An 18,585-nucleotide genomic window follows, 5' to 3' on the forward strand; every position below is an offset into this window, starting at 1 on the left:
ATTTTATTTTATTTTTTGAATAGTTGACATTTTTACTTTTTGAAGATTGTTCTTTGCATGAGATTAAGCCAGAAGGAAGCGAAGAGAGAGAGATGAGTGCGCACGCAGCGGTCACCTCATAGATAGGCTACACAGGTCTTTCAAAAGCAATATATAAAATAAATGCATTTGATTGGTAAAACAAATTCAAACGTGACGTTTCAATTTCTAATGTTACTGCAATGAAATTTATGGAAAAGCTCCACTAAATAATAGCGCTAATAAGTGGGGGGCGTGGTGGGGCTTTGGCAATCGGCGCTACCAATGACCAGTCAATCTTCTCCACAGCCAATCACGGGCCCCCTCCTTGCTCGGGCCCCGTGGCTTCAGCCCCGCCTTATTGCGCCCTGACTGCGTTTATTTCACTCATCTCCTCACTGCAGCCCACTCTCACCTACATTTCAGGCGAGGCGCATCTCAAACAAGCCTAATCTGTTCTCTAGTCTGTCATCATTGCTCTTAGGTCTCTGCTGGATGGAGGAGACGGCTGTCAATCATCATTAAGGGCGTCGTCTCTGTAGCCAATCCGGTGTCATCCTGCTGTTTAAAGGTCTACCGCATGTCATGCTGAAGAAGCTCAGTGTGTGTGTTCAGGTGTTTTGAGTTGAAGCCTGTATTAGAGTTAGTAGTCTTTTTGGTTGTTGCTGTGTTATTGAGATTCTGAGTGGAGTGTTGATAAGAGTTAACTGATCTTTCTTTTGACTGGAGAAATGAGGAACAGGTTAGCGTATCGTGCGCCCTAGGATACATTCTGCCCGCGGTTAACAAGTGTTAGACACACCAGGTAAGAGGTGAGCGCCTTTTCTGTACTTTTGTTTGTAGTTCAGTTGTGGCATCGCATACGCCGAAGATTTCGAGTTTGCTTTCTACATTTTTCTTTGGTTAGTTAGGTTAGCGGGTTCTGGGAACTCGGTTTAGAACGATTTGTGTTTTATTCTTTTTGTTGATTTGGCGTCACCTTCGTTCCTCAGTTTTCTTAGTTTAATGTATTCTTATTCTTGCTTTCTAAATGATGCATACACATAGCTCACACATTGTTTAGTGGCTTTTGGCTTAAAGAAATTAAAACATTCAATTGAATTAAACGTACTTTGTGCCTGTTTTTTTTTCTACAGCCTGTACCCTCACAGCAATATTAAAGACTAAATCTTAAATAAACTCCTTTATTCATGTTCTTCCTGATGGTCTGAATGCAGGTCTTTCTATGGAAGCCCGTTTCTGCCACTGAATAAAAAATAAAACAAGGTAATTGCGACTCTCACAATTCTGAGATATAAACTCGCAATTCTGAGACATAAACTCGCAATTGCGACTTTTTATCTCACAATTCTGACTTTTTCCTCGCAGTTGCGAGTTTATATCTCACAACCAGGGCCGTAGCTAGTGGGGTGAAAGGTGGTGACAACTCTAGGGGCCCCCACCGCCCAGGGGGCCCCACAAAATCCAGGAATTATACTATATAGGCCCATGTTCTGTGAATAATTCTAATATTTTGTATTAGAATATATACTGAGATATTATGAAAACCACAAAAAAGCATGCAATTGGGTTAAATAAATTTTCTAATATCTGCTCCTCTACCTAGGCCTGTCACGATAACAACTTTTTGTTGTGCGATATATTGCCCCAGAAATAATTGCGATTAAGCGATATTATTGTCATTTTAAAGACCATTTTATGTCACTGAATATATAATCATAATGTAACAGCATAATAATGCAAGAAGGCCTACACACTTCCAAATGCCAACAAACGTTTAATTCTAAAGAATATTTAGATCATGGAAATTAAGTATCAAAATATTACATACCTTTAAAATCTTGAATAAATAGTAAATAATCATTTAACAATAAGTGCAAAGTAACAAGTAGAAAAAAAGAAAAATGCACAAAGAACTTGTATGGAGATTTTTCCATCTACAGACTTTTCCCTGACTCTTTTCTCTGTAAATTAAGGGTGCACACTATTGCTGAAAAACACAATCACTACTTAGCTGTCAGATAACTGTATGCACAAAGGCACAGATTCCTAAACAAGACCATATCTGCAGATGAAACTTTTTTTGTAGAAGCAGTTTTTAAATTTGAACTAGCAACTTGACTACGTTATGTACGAGAAGCTGCAAAAGACACAGGCGCAAGTGGAATGTACAAAACATGGTGACATTAATTTTTAAGTAAATATAATGGGCGATATATTGCGTCACCAAAAATTATTGAGGTTATGTACATATACTGCGCGATGAGTCGATATATTGATTATTGCGACAGGCCTACCTCTACCCTCCCGAAAAATGGTTTAGTCTGATACGAAGTATCCTCAGAAGTCCCACCCCAGATTGTGAACAAGACAACCAATCAGAGTTGAGACGTCAGATGAAGTTAGCGATGTACATTAGTGATGGGAAGTTCGGATCATTTTACTGACTTGGACCTTTGAGTCTCGTTCAGCAAAATGAACGAATCTTTTTTCGAGTCATTTCGTTCATTTTAGCAAAATATAATTAAAATGTTACGTGCTACTTCCCTAACACATCTACTACTTATGCAAATGTTGATCACACTACAAACAGTACAAAACTAATGCTATAAGAAACAGAAAAGATTAATTCATTGTTTACCTGGGTCTTCTATTATTAGCTCACCTCTTATCTGACAAGTCTTCGGGTTTGAGTCGTTCGTTCATCACGTGACAGCCTCATAAGCTAAACCTATGCAGTCAGAATAAAACTGATCGTGCAGCCCAAATCGTAAGAGTTAGAGAGCTGAAACTTGGTCAGATGGTTGTAGTCTGGCTCACTACTCAGGCGCAAAGGCTTTAGACATTAGGTTTAGTAAAAACACATCAATATTTTTTCAGGGGGCCCCCAATCCTCTAGCTACGGCCCTGCTCACAACTCTGACTTTCTCGCACAAAAGGAAACCACTCTCCGTGTAAGGCTTTGCAGTGCTTTGTTCAGTTTGCACTATCAAAATGAACTAGATGAATGCTGCGTCCGAATATGATTTTTGAACAAACATACAAATGACTAATTATTCTCCATTTCTGTGTTTTGCGCTCGCGGTTGGACAGTACCATTACCGCCGGGCAGGGTGCAGGAGGGGGGACGGCGCACACAGCTTTCAGACACAATAGAGTCGCTAAAAACAGGAATGTTCACCCAAAAATAACTCATTTACCCTCGTGTCACTTCAAACCTGTATCTTTCTTCCCTACGTTCTTTTGTCTGTGGAACATGGGTTGGGGGAAAAAAAAAAAAAAAAGAAACCCAACATGCGCACACAAGAGATTTATTTGAATACAAAAAGGCCTCAAGTATAACATGGGGGGGGCAAACAATCGAGGACTTTCCAATGGTTAAACTGGCATGGGTCGCTGCAGGCGTAGTCACAGGTGGTTGGGCAACACTTCGGTCTGGCAGGACGTTGATCATCATAGGAGTTATCAGCACATTTGGTTTGAGACAGACCAGGCTACACTGCATGGATAGAGAATTATTTGGTTCATTTAGAGGCATTCAAACACATTACAAAACTCAAATCATGAACCACAAGTTTTACTTTTAGAGAGAGTTGTATTCAAAGTATTATTAATCTTTATTTTGAAAAGCCATGTGCTTGAAATGGTATATGGGCCAAATTCAGGTACTTTGGCATTAATTCTTTCCCCGCCATTGACGAGTTTTTACGGCAATCCGTGTTCTAGGTGTATTACGGTAAGGAAAACCCTAGCGCATGTCCTGAATGAGTTACGGGACTTCCGGGTCTTTAGGGTGCGAATAGAAGACGATTGGCATAAATGGAAGGATCAGAGAAAATGTAGATCATATATAGATCATAGCCTATGTAGATCATGTTTTGACCATTTTGAATCTGATCGGGACGATGTAGTCCGTGAGAGAGAGAGACACAGAAACATCTGTAGTTATAACCGATCCGTCGATCTGAATAGGGGTGTGTGTGTGGGCTCCATCTATCTGTCTGCATGTACAGTATATGCATGTAGCCTGTGTGTGTGTGTGCGCGTGTCTGTTCCGTTTATTGAATGCAATTTAAATTCATATAATTATTTACAGGTGAAAGAATGACATCTGAATGTATTTTGCATGAAAATGCACTACTTTGATAAAAATGCGTTTTTCTCAGTTTGTCCAAAATGTTGTATTTTTGATGGTACCCACCTGCATTCAAATGGTCATAAAACATGAACACATGAAGATAGAATAAAATAGTTTGTTTTTGTTTAAAAGCAGAGACTTGGTTCTTTATTTTGATATAATAATACGTTCTTATATTCATAGCAGAAAATATTCTGAGGGCCGTCAAAGTTAAGTGAAAATCATCAAAAACGCTGGCGGTGAAAGAGTTAAATTATAAAATACTCAAACTGCGTCTGTTGGTGACCCAAGCATCAATATAACATACCTTTAAATGGAGATGTACATTCACGTCCACATATATTCCTGCAGCATTTCTCATCGTTCGGACATTCAATGTCATAGGCACACAACTCAGCACAGAATCCTACTCCAAAGAATCTCCTCGGACACGATCCTGGCTTTTCTGTTATACAGACACACAGAGAAACCAGAACGCTGAGTGGCTCACTGTAATGGAGAAAAACGTGACCAGTGCATTAGTATGCAGTAACGTACCTTTATGAAGATCCATACACTGATGTCCACATCCATTGCTGCAGCACTTCTCATCATTTGGACAATCACCATCATGGGAACACATCTCAGCACACACTCCTATTCTGAGGGTTTTGCTCGGACACACTCCTGGCTTTTCTGCCATACAAACACATGACAAACTTCAAATAAAAACCTCACTGCACTTGAAAAACAAACCGACCCACAAATCAAGGTGAGACAACCCAGGTGAGTTTATTTACAAATACACTAAAAAAAATGCTGGGTTGAGACTTTTGTGTAAGGATGCTAGGTTGATGTAACCCAATTTGGGTTGAGAATCGTTCTTAATCTGTAACCCAGCGGTGCTGGGTTGGGAACGCGGACGTGAAAGAGAGCACGCACGTCACGCAACAACACAGACTACACCAGTCGGAGAAGCCGCCATTTTCTTAGCGCCTTCAGGTGGAAGCAAATAAAAGACGTTTATGCAGTTTATGGTAAAAACATACACATTTCAAGTAGTTATCAATTGTTTTTTTATCCAAGAGTATTTTGAGATTTCGTGGAAGGTGGAAAAGTCAGAAAAGAGCTTATATGGAAATATTCGCGTTTTTTTCCTCAAGTCTTAACTGCCGCTTTTATTGGTTTTCTTATGTCTTATTTCCAAAAATTCTGTTAATAGAGTTTTTGTTATCAACATTTATTACATGGCTTGGTTGAATTATAATGTAGAATGCGGTATGTTATTTCTTGATAACAGACCGCTGCCTGCCAAGTATAACAGACCGTTGGTTGAAAAAAACTGATGAAAAACAGAGCGTTGCCGTGGAGACGGGGCGGACTATTTTCTTTAGCGGAAGCCATATAAATCGGTTTTAAATAAATAACTTTCTTTTTAAATCAATATTTTGTGCCAAATTATTTATTTATTTGGTAGGTAGCCATGTAATAAGCGGGATACTGTATAGCGAGGTGGTTGTTATAGCGAATACAACCCCTGGCTTCAGGCTGATTCAAGACCCCTCCGCTTCGAGCGGGCTCTTAATCAGCCTGTCAACAACCGCCTAGCTATACATTCTCCCTTACATACCGGTATTCAGTATTTCTCTAACGATTTTACTGTAAATGCAGTTTTACTCTCAGATTAACGTTACCTCACGGCCGAATGACAGCCGCGCTGCGCCTCATAACGTTACAACTCTGCTCAGTGGACTAGGAAGAAAGTGCGCCACACTGTCATCGCGACGCTGGCCTTAGGAAGGGAAAAGGTAAGTCCATTTTCTGAATAGGTTACCTTTACTTTATTATATATGATTTGCTGTATTAGCTACGGGTTTGATTCGGTGAAGTTTAACATAAGTTACTTTGCCAAATTATTTGGTTCTCTAAAAAGAGCCCTCACGTGGGTTTAATGTTCGCACCGTCAGAATTTATTTGGCAAATGCGTTTCCATCTCCCATTATTTGCTTGTTTTCGCACTAGTCAAAAACCACCTCAAGCGAGCGTAAAAACTTATTTGCGAATTAAAGAATTTTGTTTCTAATTTTGGTGTTTCCATCACTCGTTTCTGATGCGATACTTAGTTAATAAGGACTGCCTGATTAGCCAGGGTCAGCATGAAAGATGCTCGGGATAGTTGACGGAATTATATATATATATATATATAATGTGTGTGTGTATATATGTATTTGTGTGTACCTCAGCTTAACATTTTCCCATTCAAAATTCCTGTTTGTGATTTACATTTCTGCTCTCAACGGAGTCAAATGTAGATTCAGAAAGAGCTACTCAAATGACAGAGTGGCTTAAAAATAATATCTGGCCACTAAGTCAGGTTGAGCAATACATGAAGGAGACGTCTATCCATAGGGCCAAATGGATTCGTGACAATGGAACCAAGACAATGATGGAAATATTCAAGGAGTATCCACGTCTCCTCGACACTCCAGGCATGGTGGGTTTACATTTAAGAAATAAAAACATTGGCTCAGTATTTTCTTTTTTGTTTTACAACTTTGTTTGCCATGTTGGCCTTTGTTTTGTATTTTTTAGATATCCCAGGATTTCTTAATTTTGAATCCAGACTCCGCTTCAAAACTCACCGAAAATTGGGTACCTGTGTTTAAGGATAAGATTCTGCAGTTTGCCAGCAGAGAGAAACAATCTCTTGATCTACTTTCCAGTGTAGAATTGATGTCAGCAGGTAATGGGTATCAAGAACACTGTTACAAATTAATAATTCAGTCTAAAAATGAATTACTATCTCTCATGTCATTCTAAAAAAGGAGAGATTTTCCCTGTTTACAATTACTGTTAACTAATTACTGACAACTTTAATTTATTAAATTGTGTTACAAAGAAATAGTTAACAAAATGAATGTCATACATCCAGATTTATTGCAGTCAAATTTTATTGCAGTTGTATGAAGACTTTTTTTGTTTTAATTTTGAGTGATTTTTGTGAACATCTTTTCATTGTATTCTAAAGAGACGCAGAGCGATGTCGCCCTGCAAGTACTTCCTGTAGTCCTTCCCACATCAGTGTACAAGATTGGAAGGAAAACGTTTAAACCAACTTTCATTGACACCCGGAAGGCCTTCATAGACATACAGCCTGTAAGTTAACAGACATTGCTAAAACTACATGATTTAAGTATTTACAATATATTGTATGGATCCTTTTCACAGACAGACACATTTTAACAATTATCAATGTCACAAATCTAGTAATGTTTTTAATTTTATTTTTAATTTGAGTGAAAAAATACATTGAGTAGTGTCACCCAACAATGAAAATTCTGTCATCAATTACTCACTTTCCTGTCGTTCCAAACCTTTAAGACTTTTGTTCATCTTAGGAATGGAATGATGATATTTCTAATAAAATATGAGAGCTTTCTGTCCCACTATTGACAGTCTATGCAATTACCACTTTGATGCTACAAAAAGTTAATAAAAAGACTGTAAAACTAATTCATATGAATCTAATGTATTCCAAATTTTCTGAAGAGACTTGATCGCTTTATATGATGAACAGATTTAATTTAAGTATTTATTTTTGGGTGAACTAACCCTTTAAGGCCATGACACACCAAGCCGACATAAAAAGAAACTAGTGACATTAAACGGTAACTGTGTTGTTGCCATGAGTCATTTGCATCTGGGCCAAAAAGTTGGAACACACTGCAAAGGCTATGGTCAAGGGCCACCCCCTGCCAACAGGGGTCCGACTAGTGCTAACATTGGCCGATGGTTGGCTTGGTGTGTCATAGCCTTTACTGTTCCTAAAGGTATTTACATTAGTTTTACATTTTTGTGTTCTAAATTGATGCCAATTCTCTCTTTTTCCCCTCTTCTTTTTTTGTTTTTGTTGTCAGATTGGGACCAATATGGCTGAGTACCTGCGCTCAAAAAACTCAGAATTTCCACATGTTCTCATGCTTGGAGACAACCAGTGCTTTCAAGCCTTTGCAGTTATAAACGGAGAGGCACTTGAGCAAAATACATTGCTTGCTGCAGTTGATGTTTGCTTTAAGGCGTTCTACGTATTTGACAGACTACCCGAAACAGTGTTCCACAGTGTGGCAGTTTTTACAGACTGTGGTGTATGGACTTTCTGGGGATGAAACGCCAACAATGAGAGTTTTGCGAGCATTCATTTTTGCTGACAAACAGTAGTTTTTGTTATTACTGTCTGTGACCTTGCCTCTTTTATGCTGTTTGTTCTTTTCATATTTACTTCTAAATACTTTTCTTCTACAGTACAATTAATTCTTATTGTGAGTATTTTCTCACATGCTAGGTTATGCTCAAGATGTTGATGTAAATGCTTTGAAATGTTTTAATATTTCAAATTCATATTTTCTTCAAAAGATACATTTTTCTAACTCATTTTTGCTGACAAACAGGTTATTACTGTCTGCGATCTTGCTTTTATGCTGTTGTTCTTTATTTACTACTATTACTTCTAAATACTTGTACTTTTCTTCTACAGTACAATTACCAGTGTTGGGAAAGTTCACTTTCTACATGAACTACTTCAAAGTTCAGTTCACAAATTTTAAAATGAACTAGTTCAGTTCATACTCAATTTTTAACTAAGTTCACATATTAAGGCCTGTTTACGGTGTGTTTTAGTCGGGATTTCGCCTGGAAGACTATAGAAATCTGGCACTCTAGAGTGCGTGTCGTTCAACAGAGCGCGTGCCGTTCACACACACCAGAATGAACGAGTTCACAGTATCGTTCATCAGGCAGTAATACAGTACGTTCAGTTCACATTCACCCAAAATATGAACGAGTTCATGAACTATCGTTCAATGAACGCGTTCAGGCACAACACTGACAATTACACTATACAATTGATTCTTACTGAGTATTTCTCACATGATATCTTGCTTAAGATCTTGATCTTTCTGTGATGGTTTCATGCATTTTCATTGAATTTTGTCATGGGACATTTAAAAAAAATGTATTCACAAATGGACAATTTTACCTGATAAAACAAAATAAATTTTCATATTTTGATTACTGAAGTCTGTATTGCTGTAGATGTGTTATTTTAGTCATTTTAATTACTAAAATTTCTAGTTTAAATTTCCAACCCATTTTGGGTTACATTAACCCAGCACTGTAGTAATTTCTAACCCATAATTGGTTTAAAATGGCAACCCAGCATGCTGGGTCAAACATATAACCCAAATAGATGGGTTAAAACAACCCAGCGCTGGGTACGTCCCTTTTTGACCCAGCGCTGGGTTGCCAAAATAACCCAAATTGGGTTGTTTTTAACCCAGCATTTTTTAGAGTGTACCCAAAAAACAACACACCCACCTCAACTTTGGATGAATCCAGGTTCAAAATTATGGTTTCATTTTCTTGACATTAGACTCAAATGTTTCTAATGAGGGGATTTTGGATCACTTTTAAAAATCACTCCATAAAACGGTTTTTATTAATAAAAAACAAAAATGTAAATAGTGTGTACCAGGCAAATTGCATAAACAAAACCTTCAGAATATAGCTCGTAATAAAACTGTAAAGTTTGGTTTACGTAAGTGCTGCTGAAGTGGAGTTTTGGCTTGGTGCAGGAGGAAAAACTAATTTTGAGAAAACAGCCTTAAAAGACACGCATTTGTAACAAGTCTACAGACAGATATACAGTGCGCTATAAAAACACTTAAAGGTGCATTTGAGATGTTTTCCTTCCATTAGTCTGAGAAATCGCAAAGTTGACAGGTGCATGGAAAAGGACTTCTTACTTGCAGTGTCTCACGTTAAGATCAGATAAATACCTTTATATGGATCCATACACTGATGTCCACATCCATTGCTGCAGCATTTCTGATCATCAGGACAGTTACGATCATGGGAACACATCTCCACACACAGTCCTACACCGAGGTTTTCACTTGGACACACTCCTGGTTTTTCTGGGTCTGCACACATAACAGAAAAGCCATAATGATTATATTACACCATGACCACCACAGTTACATTAAGAATTTTAGTACTTCATTAAAGGCTTACAAGTTATGATTAGCCCCCGATGATAAAATTGCAGGCAAAGAACAAAACATTTGGAAATAATAAAGAGTTCAGGACAGGAGTGATGGCCGGTAACAACCCTGCAGCCAAATGAATGGATCCATTTACAGTAATTTAATAATTCATATATAATTCTGTAGCAATAATAATAATAATAATAATAATAAATAATAATAGCCCATCTTGGTCATTGTGTTTTTCTCATATTATGGAAGAAATATAAACAGATAATCTTAACGACTTGAACTACACCAACACAAAGTTTAACTTTCACTGGACGTCTGGCTAATGTATATTTATACGTTCTGACGGGTGCCTAAAGTCCTATAAGCTCTTATTTACATATATTTCTTCACGCTGTGTGATGAAACCGGAAGATCTCACCTGTAGCTGCTCCTTCAGTGTCTGTTGTGCTCAAGCATACAGAGAGACACAACAGAGCAGCAATCAACAAACAACACAATCGAGCAGTCATCCTCAACCTGAGACCTCACAAGACACTCTCCTGAAAAACGCGCTGAATTAGTGGATCAGGAGGCCTTTAAAACGCTTCTTGAAAATGTGCTTTTAAGGATTCAAGGAGGCCTGGCGCAACTCCAACCCTGATGCAACTCACCTGCTAGGAGCGTGATCTTGAAGACCCTGATTAGGTTGTTCAGGTGTGTTTGATTAAGGATGGAGCCAGTTGATACACGGCAAAACACAGTCACTTGTCGAGCTGCTTATTTCCAAGTGTTTTGACCATTACAATTTGCTTAACACAAGCTTCTGAAAAAAATAAGAATTAGAATATTAGAAGTTTATAGAAGTTTAATAACAGTTTTAAAGGCATTCCATGTTCCAAATTTTTCATATTTTAAAAAATTATGAAATTATTTTGCTATCTTTACACTTTTTATTATTTTATTACATGGTTATTATTGTTGCTGCCAGAAATATGACATTTAAAAAATATATATATTTTAAATAATATAATATTTCTGTGTTATATAATTGAAGAGTTCATGCAAAAGCCTCTAAGTGTCGTCTGAAATTTTCTTCTAAAATTAGCATATTTATCAGGCTTCTACTTTTATGTTTAGTTATTTCACTTTAATTGTGTAGAAAAGGACCTATACATAGCCATTAGAGTAAAATTACTGAACCTAAACATAGGAGCCTGATAAAAATGCTCATTTTAGAAGGAAATTTCAGACGGCACTTAGAGGCTTTTGCATCTTCAATTGTATTTAACATTCCATATATGAACAGATAGGTTACTAGTTTTTTAGACTCATGAAGACAGCAAACACACTGTAGGCCTACTAAATTAATTAAGCAAACATATGCACATTTAACCATGAGTGTAAAGTTTACTTTACACTTTAAAAATTGGACTATTTATAACCCAAAACATAGTGTCCCAGATTTGAGCATGAGCTGTCCCACATTAGAAAATCCACAAATTCTTAAACAATTTGGCACAAGCAGCACTATTATATGTGCCATTTCCCCTTTAATTACAATATCTGAAAAAAAAGTGTTCTTCTGATTTAGATAGGGAACATCTTGGGGATTTCATGATGATATAACATTTTGATACGTTGTTTTGGCTTCATGTGGAAATATGATGCACAAGTCAAAATTTCAAAAAGTGTCCCACATTACCCTAATCATAATAATAATAGGCTAATTATAATAATAATAAAGTTTGCAGTTTGCTTGTTATTTCTCAATATACGGCCAACTTCTGTGAATTTGAATTTAGTAAATTCAAGTAGGCTACCTAAATATATGATTAAATAACATTTAGCATGTAATGTGAGTAGGCTATATGCTAAGAAAACCAGCACTCGTCGTTTAAAAAAAAAAAGGAAAAAAATGGTTTTAAAATAAAAGTGAATAGGTCTCTAAACGGGGACCACTCGCATTCTAGCAATTATAAGCAACATGGCACTTTAAAGAAATAACATTGCAGAAAATATGTTTTCATGTTTAGTCACCGGGTGCTCCAGGAGCGAGACCAGCGTCCAATCAGAGGTCAAAAAAGTGCCTGAATGCAGTGTAGCAAAAATACTAAATGTAGTTTCATATGATTTTAAACCATAATAAAATAAGACCCATCAATAAAACCGCACAGTTGTCCCCTCAGAAATGTAGCTATCATTAGGTCAATCAAAATAATTCAATTCAACAAAAAAAAAAAAAGTGCAGAATATCATGACATATGTAACGAGGCTGACAAGACGTGAGGATCCATGTGCAAGCTTTTATTGATTAGAGACGCGGTCATAACAGGCAGGGTCGAAACAATGGCAAACAGGTATGGCAGGGACAAGACAAAGAGTAATCCTAGGACAAGCGTGGGTCGACGATCGGCGAACAGTCTCCAGAGGGGCTAGAGGAGAGAGGTAATCCAAACCATAAGCAATAGTCGAGGCAGGGGGAAAACACAATCCGAAACAGGCAAGACTAGGAAACCAACAGGGCTCTGTAGAGTAGCTAACAACTAGAACAGTGATAAATGCATACAATACTCGGCAGTGAGGCAGAGAAAGTCCATGGTTTAAGTAGGGGGTGAAATGGGAATCAGCTGTGTGATCAGACTCGGGTGTAAGCGTGTGATTGGCTTCAGCTGAGCGTAATGAGTGCAATGGATTGTGGGAACTGAAGTTCAGTGTAAGTGTCCATGTGGTGAGCGAGTGACCTCTGGTGGAGGGTGAATGGACGTTCATGGACAGGATTCGTGACAACATAAGTGATTAATTTAATAATAGTAAGGAACAATCCGAACTTTAAAATCTCTCTAAATGCACAATAACTATATTAAGGGTCAATTTGAGTCTGGTGAGATAATGTCAAACAACTCAACATGGTCAATAGAGCTCAAAGTCACACAAAAATACATAAAATAAAATCAGGCACAAACAAACACAAACAATGTGCAAACTTGAGTCAAGTCAGTTCTGCAGTGGATTCTATTCAAGTTTAGACTGAGAGAGAGATTTTGTAAATGCCGCTCTGGTGTTCCGCATGGCGCTTCATCTCGTCCATTTCCAGCCTCTCGCGCCACACGTTCATTTAAGGAGTGAAAAACATCTCAGAGCAGAGAGGACACAGACAACGAGCTGACAGACACGACAGAGCAGGTCACTTTTGACAATAGGAAACAAAGTCTCAGCATTCAAATTCTGTTAGTTTTATTAAGAATTTTGAACGATAAATACAGTTTTGGAGCTTTTTAGTGGCGTGACGGATCATGCGTGCTCCCGCTTTGCTTAAGTTCAAGTGAAGCAGGAGTGCATTCTTATTAGCATGAAGTAAACACTGAATGCACATCCGATCCATGTTGAAAGATACACTACAACTTAATGTATAGTGTCCCATGTAATCACTCAATGGGTGTTTCAACCACGGAAAGACAGCAGCTAGCAAACACTGTCACATAATAGCAGAAGATCCATTCAGTGTCCATAAATATTTACTCATAATTGCACTTATAACGTTATTATAAAAAATGGTCTTGCTTTGCATTAGTTTCTATTCTTATCGGTTCTCTTGGTTACTTATTAGGTTCCGTGTCTCCTTTAGTTATGATTATCTTTTTGTTATATTTAGAGCTTGATTCCTCCATACAGTGTTCAGTCTTGATTTAACTTGAATGTGTGAGGGAATCGGGTCAGTTTACCTTAAAGTGGACAGGAGTGTGGAGTTGATACTGGGAAGTTGGGAAACAATAAGTGATGTTAAAAAAAAGATTGCTCTTGTAATAAATAAACCTGAAGTGACAAGTTATTTATTCCCAAAGAGCTTAAAGCTTGAATTAGTTGAAATATTGCTTTTTTACATGCATCACATTTCATAAGTATTTGTTCTACAGTTTCTACTTGTCCACATTTGTCACAATTTCCAGTTTCATGTTTTCCTATTCTATTCAGATATTTAAAGATCAAGGTCCGATACACATTCTTGAAATTAAAACAATCCTCTTTCCTGTTCTCAAATACACTTTGTTTGAAGGGGTGTGCATAAGACTGACATGACACCTTCATAATCATGACACGACATGTCATGAATATGAAGGAGATTTTATGCATGTTTATGACAACTGTCATTAAGTGCAATTCACTCAGTTACGTAATTTTTAATGCAATTACATTTTTACCTAGCCCATAACAAAGACATCTCAAACAATGTCAAAGGGGAACTGTCCCTTTCAATATACTGTACATACAACGAGAACATATCTGCCTTTATTAGCCAGCCAGACCACTGTAATGACCACCCACCGGCCCAACGACAGAATCCAATGGTGTGGGGTGAAAGATTCGGTGTGTGTCTTGTCTGCTTCTGTAAAAGTCACTTAATTTTGATCTTTCTGGGCAAGCCTTAATTTCAGTTACCATTTCATCAGGGACACAATGCCGCAGTTACACTCTGGCTGATTTACGTGGATCTCACAAGCACAAATTTATCAGTCTGCTTTTAGTCGGAGGGTGCAGGATTAGCCATTACCTTTTTAGTCAGTAGCCCATTGCTTGCAAGTCCCCAAAAAAAACCCAATACAGGTTCACAAAAACAGTTTTAAGAAATTCTACATTTCAGTTTAAACCACATTTAAGAAAAGGGAGGAGTCAAAAGTATCAGTTGTTATACATTAATCAGGACTAGATTCCAAAAACAGATCACCAAATCGGGAGTCTTTAGAGACATACTGACTCGCTAAATACTGAACGTTTTTCAAAGCTATATTAAACTAAAATCTACACATAAATTTGTCTCTCATCAATGTTAACCCGTGTTCTTGATTTCATTTCAGCTCAAGGACTTCCCACTACTTTTGCAGCCAAGCTCCTGGAGAAAGCACTTGTAAGTAACACTCAACAGAAGTTTTGCCAAACTATGAGATTTATTTGGTGAATGTAGAAGACCTCAAGTATGGTACGCAAAAACAAGGACTTTCCCCCAATGGTTAAATCGGCATGGTTAGCTGCATGCATGTCCACAGGTGGTTGGGCAACACGTCAGTCTGGCAGGAGGAGTCACGGGAAGAGTTGTCAGCACACATTTGGTTTGAGACAGACCAGGCTACACTGCATGGATAGAGAATTAGTCGGTTCGTTTAGAGGCATTCAAACATTACAAAACTCAAAGCATGAACCACAAGTTTTATTTTAGAGAGTTGTATTCAAAGTATTATTAATCTTTATTTTGAAAAGCCATGTGCTTGAAATGGTGCTATGGGCCAAATTCAGGTACTTTGGCATTGAAAATTATAAAGTACTCAAATGTGTCTGTTCGGGACCCAAGCATCAATATAACAAATACCTTTATGCACAGGTGTACATACACGTCCTCCACATATAGAGCTGCAGCATTTATCATCGTTCGGACAGTCACTATCATGGGAACACAAATCAGGACAGAATCCTACTCTTCCGCCAACCAAACTCATTGGACACACTCCTGGCTTTTCTGTTACACAAACACAACAGAGAAACCAGATCACTGAATGACTCACTTTAGGGGAGATGGAGAGAAATCTGACCAATGTATTAGTATACCATACCTTTATATACAGACATGCACTGATGTCCACATCCACTGCTGCAGCATTTCTGATCATTCGGACATTCAACATCATGGGAACACAAATCAGGACAGAATTCTCCTACTCCGCCAACCAAACTCATTGGACACACTCCTGGCTTTTCTGCTATACAAACATGACAAACCTCAAATAAACCCCTCACTGCATTTGAAAAGGAAATAAATAGACCCACACATTAAGGCGAGACACCCCCAGTGAATAGGGTTTTAAAAAAAATAATAAGTTGACATTAAAACAAACTATATTAAATGTTTTCTGAAATGCTGTTGAAATATGCAAATTAGGTGTCATCTAATTAAATGTGCACAAGTTTCTAGAAATTATTTTTTTTGGATGAAGCCAGGTTCAAAATTCTTGTTTCATTCTATTGACATTAGACTGCAGCATTTTTACAGAGGGGATTTGGGATCTTTAAAATCACTCAAAAAAAATCTTAGATACATTGTATAAAACCAGGCACATATACACACTCGGTAAAAGCCTTCAGAATATAGAGGGCAATAAAACTGTAAAATTTTGGTGTACTTAAGTGCTGCTGAAGATGAGTTTTTTGGCTCGGTGCAGGAGGAAAAACTAATTTGAGAAGACAGCCTTCAAAAGATATGTACTGTAATAGAAGTCTACAGACAGAAATAAAGTGCAATAAAACAAATACTAAAAGGTGTATTTGGGATGTTTTCTTTCCATTAGCCTGAGGGAAAAAAAAGAAAAAGCCTTAATATCATAAATACCTCTATATGGAGCCATACACTGTTGTCGTCCACATCCATCGTTGCAGCATTTCTGGTCATCAGGACAGTTACTGTCATGGAAACAGTTACTCTTACTCATAACACAATATCTGAGGTTGTTGCTTGGACACACTCCTGGCTTCTCTGCTATAAAAACACATGGCAAAGAACCCAGATCACTGAATGACTCACTGCATGTGAAGATAAATAAATGACACTAACATCATTTAAATACCTTTATATGGAGCCATACACTGTTGTCGTCCACATCCATCGTTGCAGCATTTCTGATCATCAGGACAGTTACTGTCATGGAAACAGTGACTCTTACTCATAACACAATATCTGAGGTTGTTGCTTGGACACACTCCTGGCTTCTCTGCTATAAAAACACATGGTAGAGAACCCAGATCACTGAATGACTCACTGCATGTGAAGATAAATAAATGACACTAACATCATTTAAATACCTTTATATGGAGCCATACACTGTTGTCGTCCACATCCATTGCTGCAGCATTTCTGATCATCAGGACAGTTACTGTCATGGAAACAGTGACTCTTACTCATAACACAATATCTGAGGTTGTTGCTTGGACACACTCCTGGCTTCTCTGCTATAAAAACACATGGTAGAGAACCCAGATCACTGAATGCCACACTGCATTTCAACAACAACAACAACCTTAAATACCTCTATATGGAGCCATACACTGACGTCCACATCCATTGCTGCAGCATTTCTGATCATCAGGACAGTTAGTGTCATGGAAACAGTGATTCTCATTCACAACACAAATTCCTACTAGGTTGTTGCTTGGACACACTCCTGGCTTTGCTGATGTACAAAACGTAAGAAAAACCATAGTCAATCTCCCTAAAATTTCAAGTGCAATTTAAACTTGTTGCTTGCAGTTTCTTTGCAATTACTTATGAGAGTTAATAGTACCGACTGAAAATCAGGGTTTCTTCTGGGAGACATCTAGCATCCACTATTAATTGAAACTCATTGAAAGCAGGGAGTAAACAGCCCCACACTGCTACAGTATAAAGCTATTAAGCCCATTATGATTCATCAGTAGTTCTTTGTAGGGCAGTGATGCTATACACACAGTAGCACCTTAACGACCCCAAAGACCTCATTAAGCCCCTCTATAGTTCTTTAAGGGTTCTCAAACTGTCTCTTAGTTTAGTTGGGGAAAGGGTTATTTAAAAAAAAAAAAAACGAACTAGTGAAATAAGAAACGTTTTACCAACTAACATTTTGAAAATTAACATTTTCATGAATATGAAATTGTGTCAAAGGCTTCACAACCGATTTACACACAATGTTTCACAAATGAGGCAAATGTTCTGCGTTATGTAGTCAAATAATTAGATATAGAAGAGATAAATAGTATATAACACCTTTAAAGTGAAGCAGCACTACAAGTGGCCAATGAACCACTTTTAAATATTATTGCACCACTTTTGTTTAGAGTTAGTTACATTAAGAATTTCATACACAAGAATCAAAATATAGTTTGCAGCAAACCAGACAGAACACATTAAACCCACTCCTGGCTTGAACAAGTGGCTTGTTAGGTATACTTCATTAAGGTTATAGCCCAAGCTAATTAGCTCCCACGCTAAAGAGTTGTTAAACATGTAGAGTGGAAATTTGGAAGACTTAACAGAGTTTAGCAGTAATGGCAGACATGCATACCTGGTAACCAGGGCCATCCTTGGAAGGATGGCGGTGGAAATGGTGTGGTCGCACCGGGTTTCGCGTCAGCCAAGGACGACCCTACTGGTAAGCACCCTTCATCCAAACGAACGGTTCCTTTTACTGTAAACAAATAAATAAAGCCCACATTCGTTATTGTGTTTTCCTTGTATAGAAAAGTACACATAAGAATTTAGGATTTAGATTTTTAAACTACACCAACATACAATAGAGGTCCAGCTGAAGTTAAACTTTGTATATTGGTGTCATTTAAATCTAAATTCTGTGTATTTATATGTTCTGACATGTGCCTAGTCACTTTAATGTGTACCTATAC

The 18,585-nt window shown here is 37.7% G+C and overlaps 3 protein-coding genes and 1 pseudogene across 21 annotated transcripts in view; 2 read left to right on the top strand and 2 right to left on the bottom strand.

Moving 5' to 3' along the window:
* Positions 1-18,585, top strand: part of LOC131530391 (progranulin-like) — a 36,003-nt pseudogene that overhangs the window by 11,035 nt on the left and 6,383 nt on the right.
* On the bottom strand, positions 3,300-10,784 carry LOC131530430 (WAP four-disulfide core domain protein 2-like). Its single transcript, XM_058760700.1, has 5 exons — positions 10,607-10,784; positions 9,970-10,113; positions 4,694-4,831; positions 4,464-4,601; positions 3,300-3,517 (listed from the first exon to the last, which is right to left on the bottom strand). Exons 1-5 carry the CDS (start codon positions 10,695-10,697, stop codon positions 3,513-3,515), a joined length of 516 nt encoding a protein of 171 aa, XP_058616683.1. The 5' UTR covers positions 10,698-10,784; the 3' UTR covers positions 3,300-3,512.
* LOC131530421 (uncharacterized) lies at positions 4,849-9,328 on the top strand. Of its 3 annotated transcripts, none has more exons than XM_058760686.1 (6): positions 4,849-5,172; positions 5,807-5,943; positions 6,438-6,629; positions 6,728-6,878; positions 7,164-7,291; positions 8,053-9,328. In XM_058760686.1, the coding sequence occupies exons 3-6, from the start codon at positions 6,468-6,470 to the stop codon at positions 8,299-8,301; spliced, it is 690 nt and encodes a 229-aa protein (XP_058616669.1). In that variant the 5' UTR covers positions 4,849-5,172; positions 5,807-5,943; positions 6,438-6,467; the 3' UTR covers positions 8,302-9,328. The 3 variants fall into 3 exon arrangements, with proteins under 3 accessions (XP_058616669.1, XP_058616670.1, XP_058616671.1); XM_058760687.1 differs by having other exon boundaries at positions 6,506-6,629; XM_058760688.1 differs by having other exon boundaries at positions 6,545-6,629.
* The window catches only part of LOC131530380 (prestalk protein-like), a 159,734-nt gene continuing 156,214 nt past the window's right edge, over positions 15,066-18,585 (bottom strand). For 9 of the 17 annotated variants that reach the window (XM_058760628.1, XM_058760625.1, XM_058760614.1 and 6 more), the window contains 6 exons: positions 17,014-17,160; positions 16,779-16,925; positions 16,544-16,690; positions 15,771-15,917; positions 15,530-15,676; positions 15,067-15,294 (listed from right to left, as the gene is read on the bottom strand). In XM_058760628.1, coding sequence (XP_058616611.1) covers positions 15,290-15,294; positions 15,530-15,676; positions 15,771-15,917; positions 16,544-16,690; positions 16,779-16,925; positions 17,014-17,160 — 740 coding nt within the window. In that variant the 3' untranslated portion in view covers positions 15,067-15,289. Of the gene's footprint in view, positions 15,295-15,529; positions 15,677-15,770; positions 15,918-16,543; positions 16,691-16,778; positions 16,926-17,013; positions 17,161-18,585 lie in introns of all 17 variants that reach the window. The other 8 variants (XM_058760619.1, XM_058760622.1, XM_058760618.1 and 5 more) reach the window with 3 other exon arrangements.

Source organism: Onychostoma macrolepis, chromosome 22 (assembly GCF_012432095.1).
Source record: "Onychostoma macrolepis isolate SWU-2019 chromosome 22, ASM1243209v1, whole genome shotgun sequence".
Taxonomy (NCBI): Eukaryota; Metazoa; Chordata; class Actinopteri; order Cypriniformes; family Cyprinidae; genus Onychostoma; species Onychostoma macrolepis.

Coding starts and splice junctions, on each gene's coding strand:
- LOC131530421 (XM_058760686.1), top strand. CDS start 6,468: ATGACAGAGTGGCTTAAAAATAATATCTGGCCACTAAGTCAGGTTGAG. Junction 6,630..6,727: donor TCCTCGACACTCCAGGCATG/GTGGGTTTACAT, acceptor TGTATTTTTTAG/ATATCCCAGGATTTCTTAAT. Junction 6,879..7,163: donor TGTAGAATTGATGTCAGCAG/GTAATGGGTATC, acceptor TGTATTCTAAAG/AGACGCAGAGCGATGTCGCC.
- LOC131530430 (XM_058760700.1), bottom strand. CDS start 10,697: ATGACTGCTCGATTGTGTTGTTTGTTGATTGCTGCTCTGTTGTGTCTC. Junction 10,114..10,606: donor CACTGAAGGAGCAGCTACAG/GTGAGATCTTCC, acceptor TTATGTGTGCAG/ACCCAGAAAAACCAGGAGTG. Junction 4,602..4,693: donor GTGTATGGATCTTCATAAAG/GTACGTTACTGC, acceptor TCTGTATAACAG/AAAAGCCAGGATCGTGTCCG.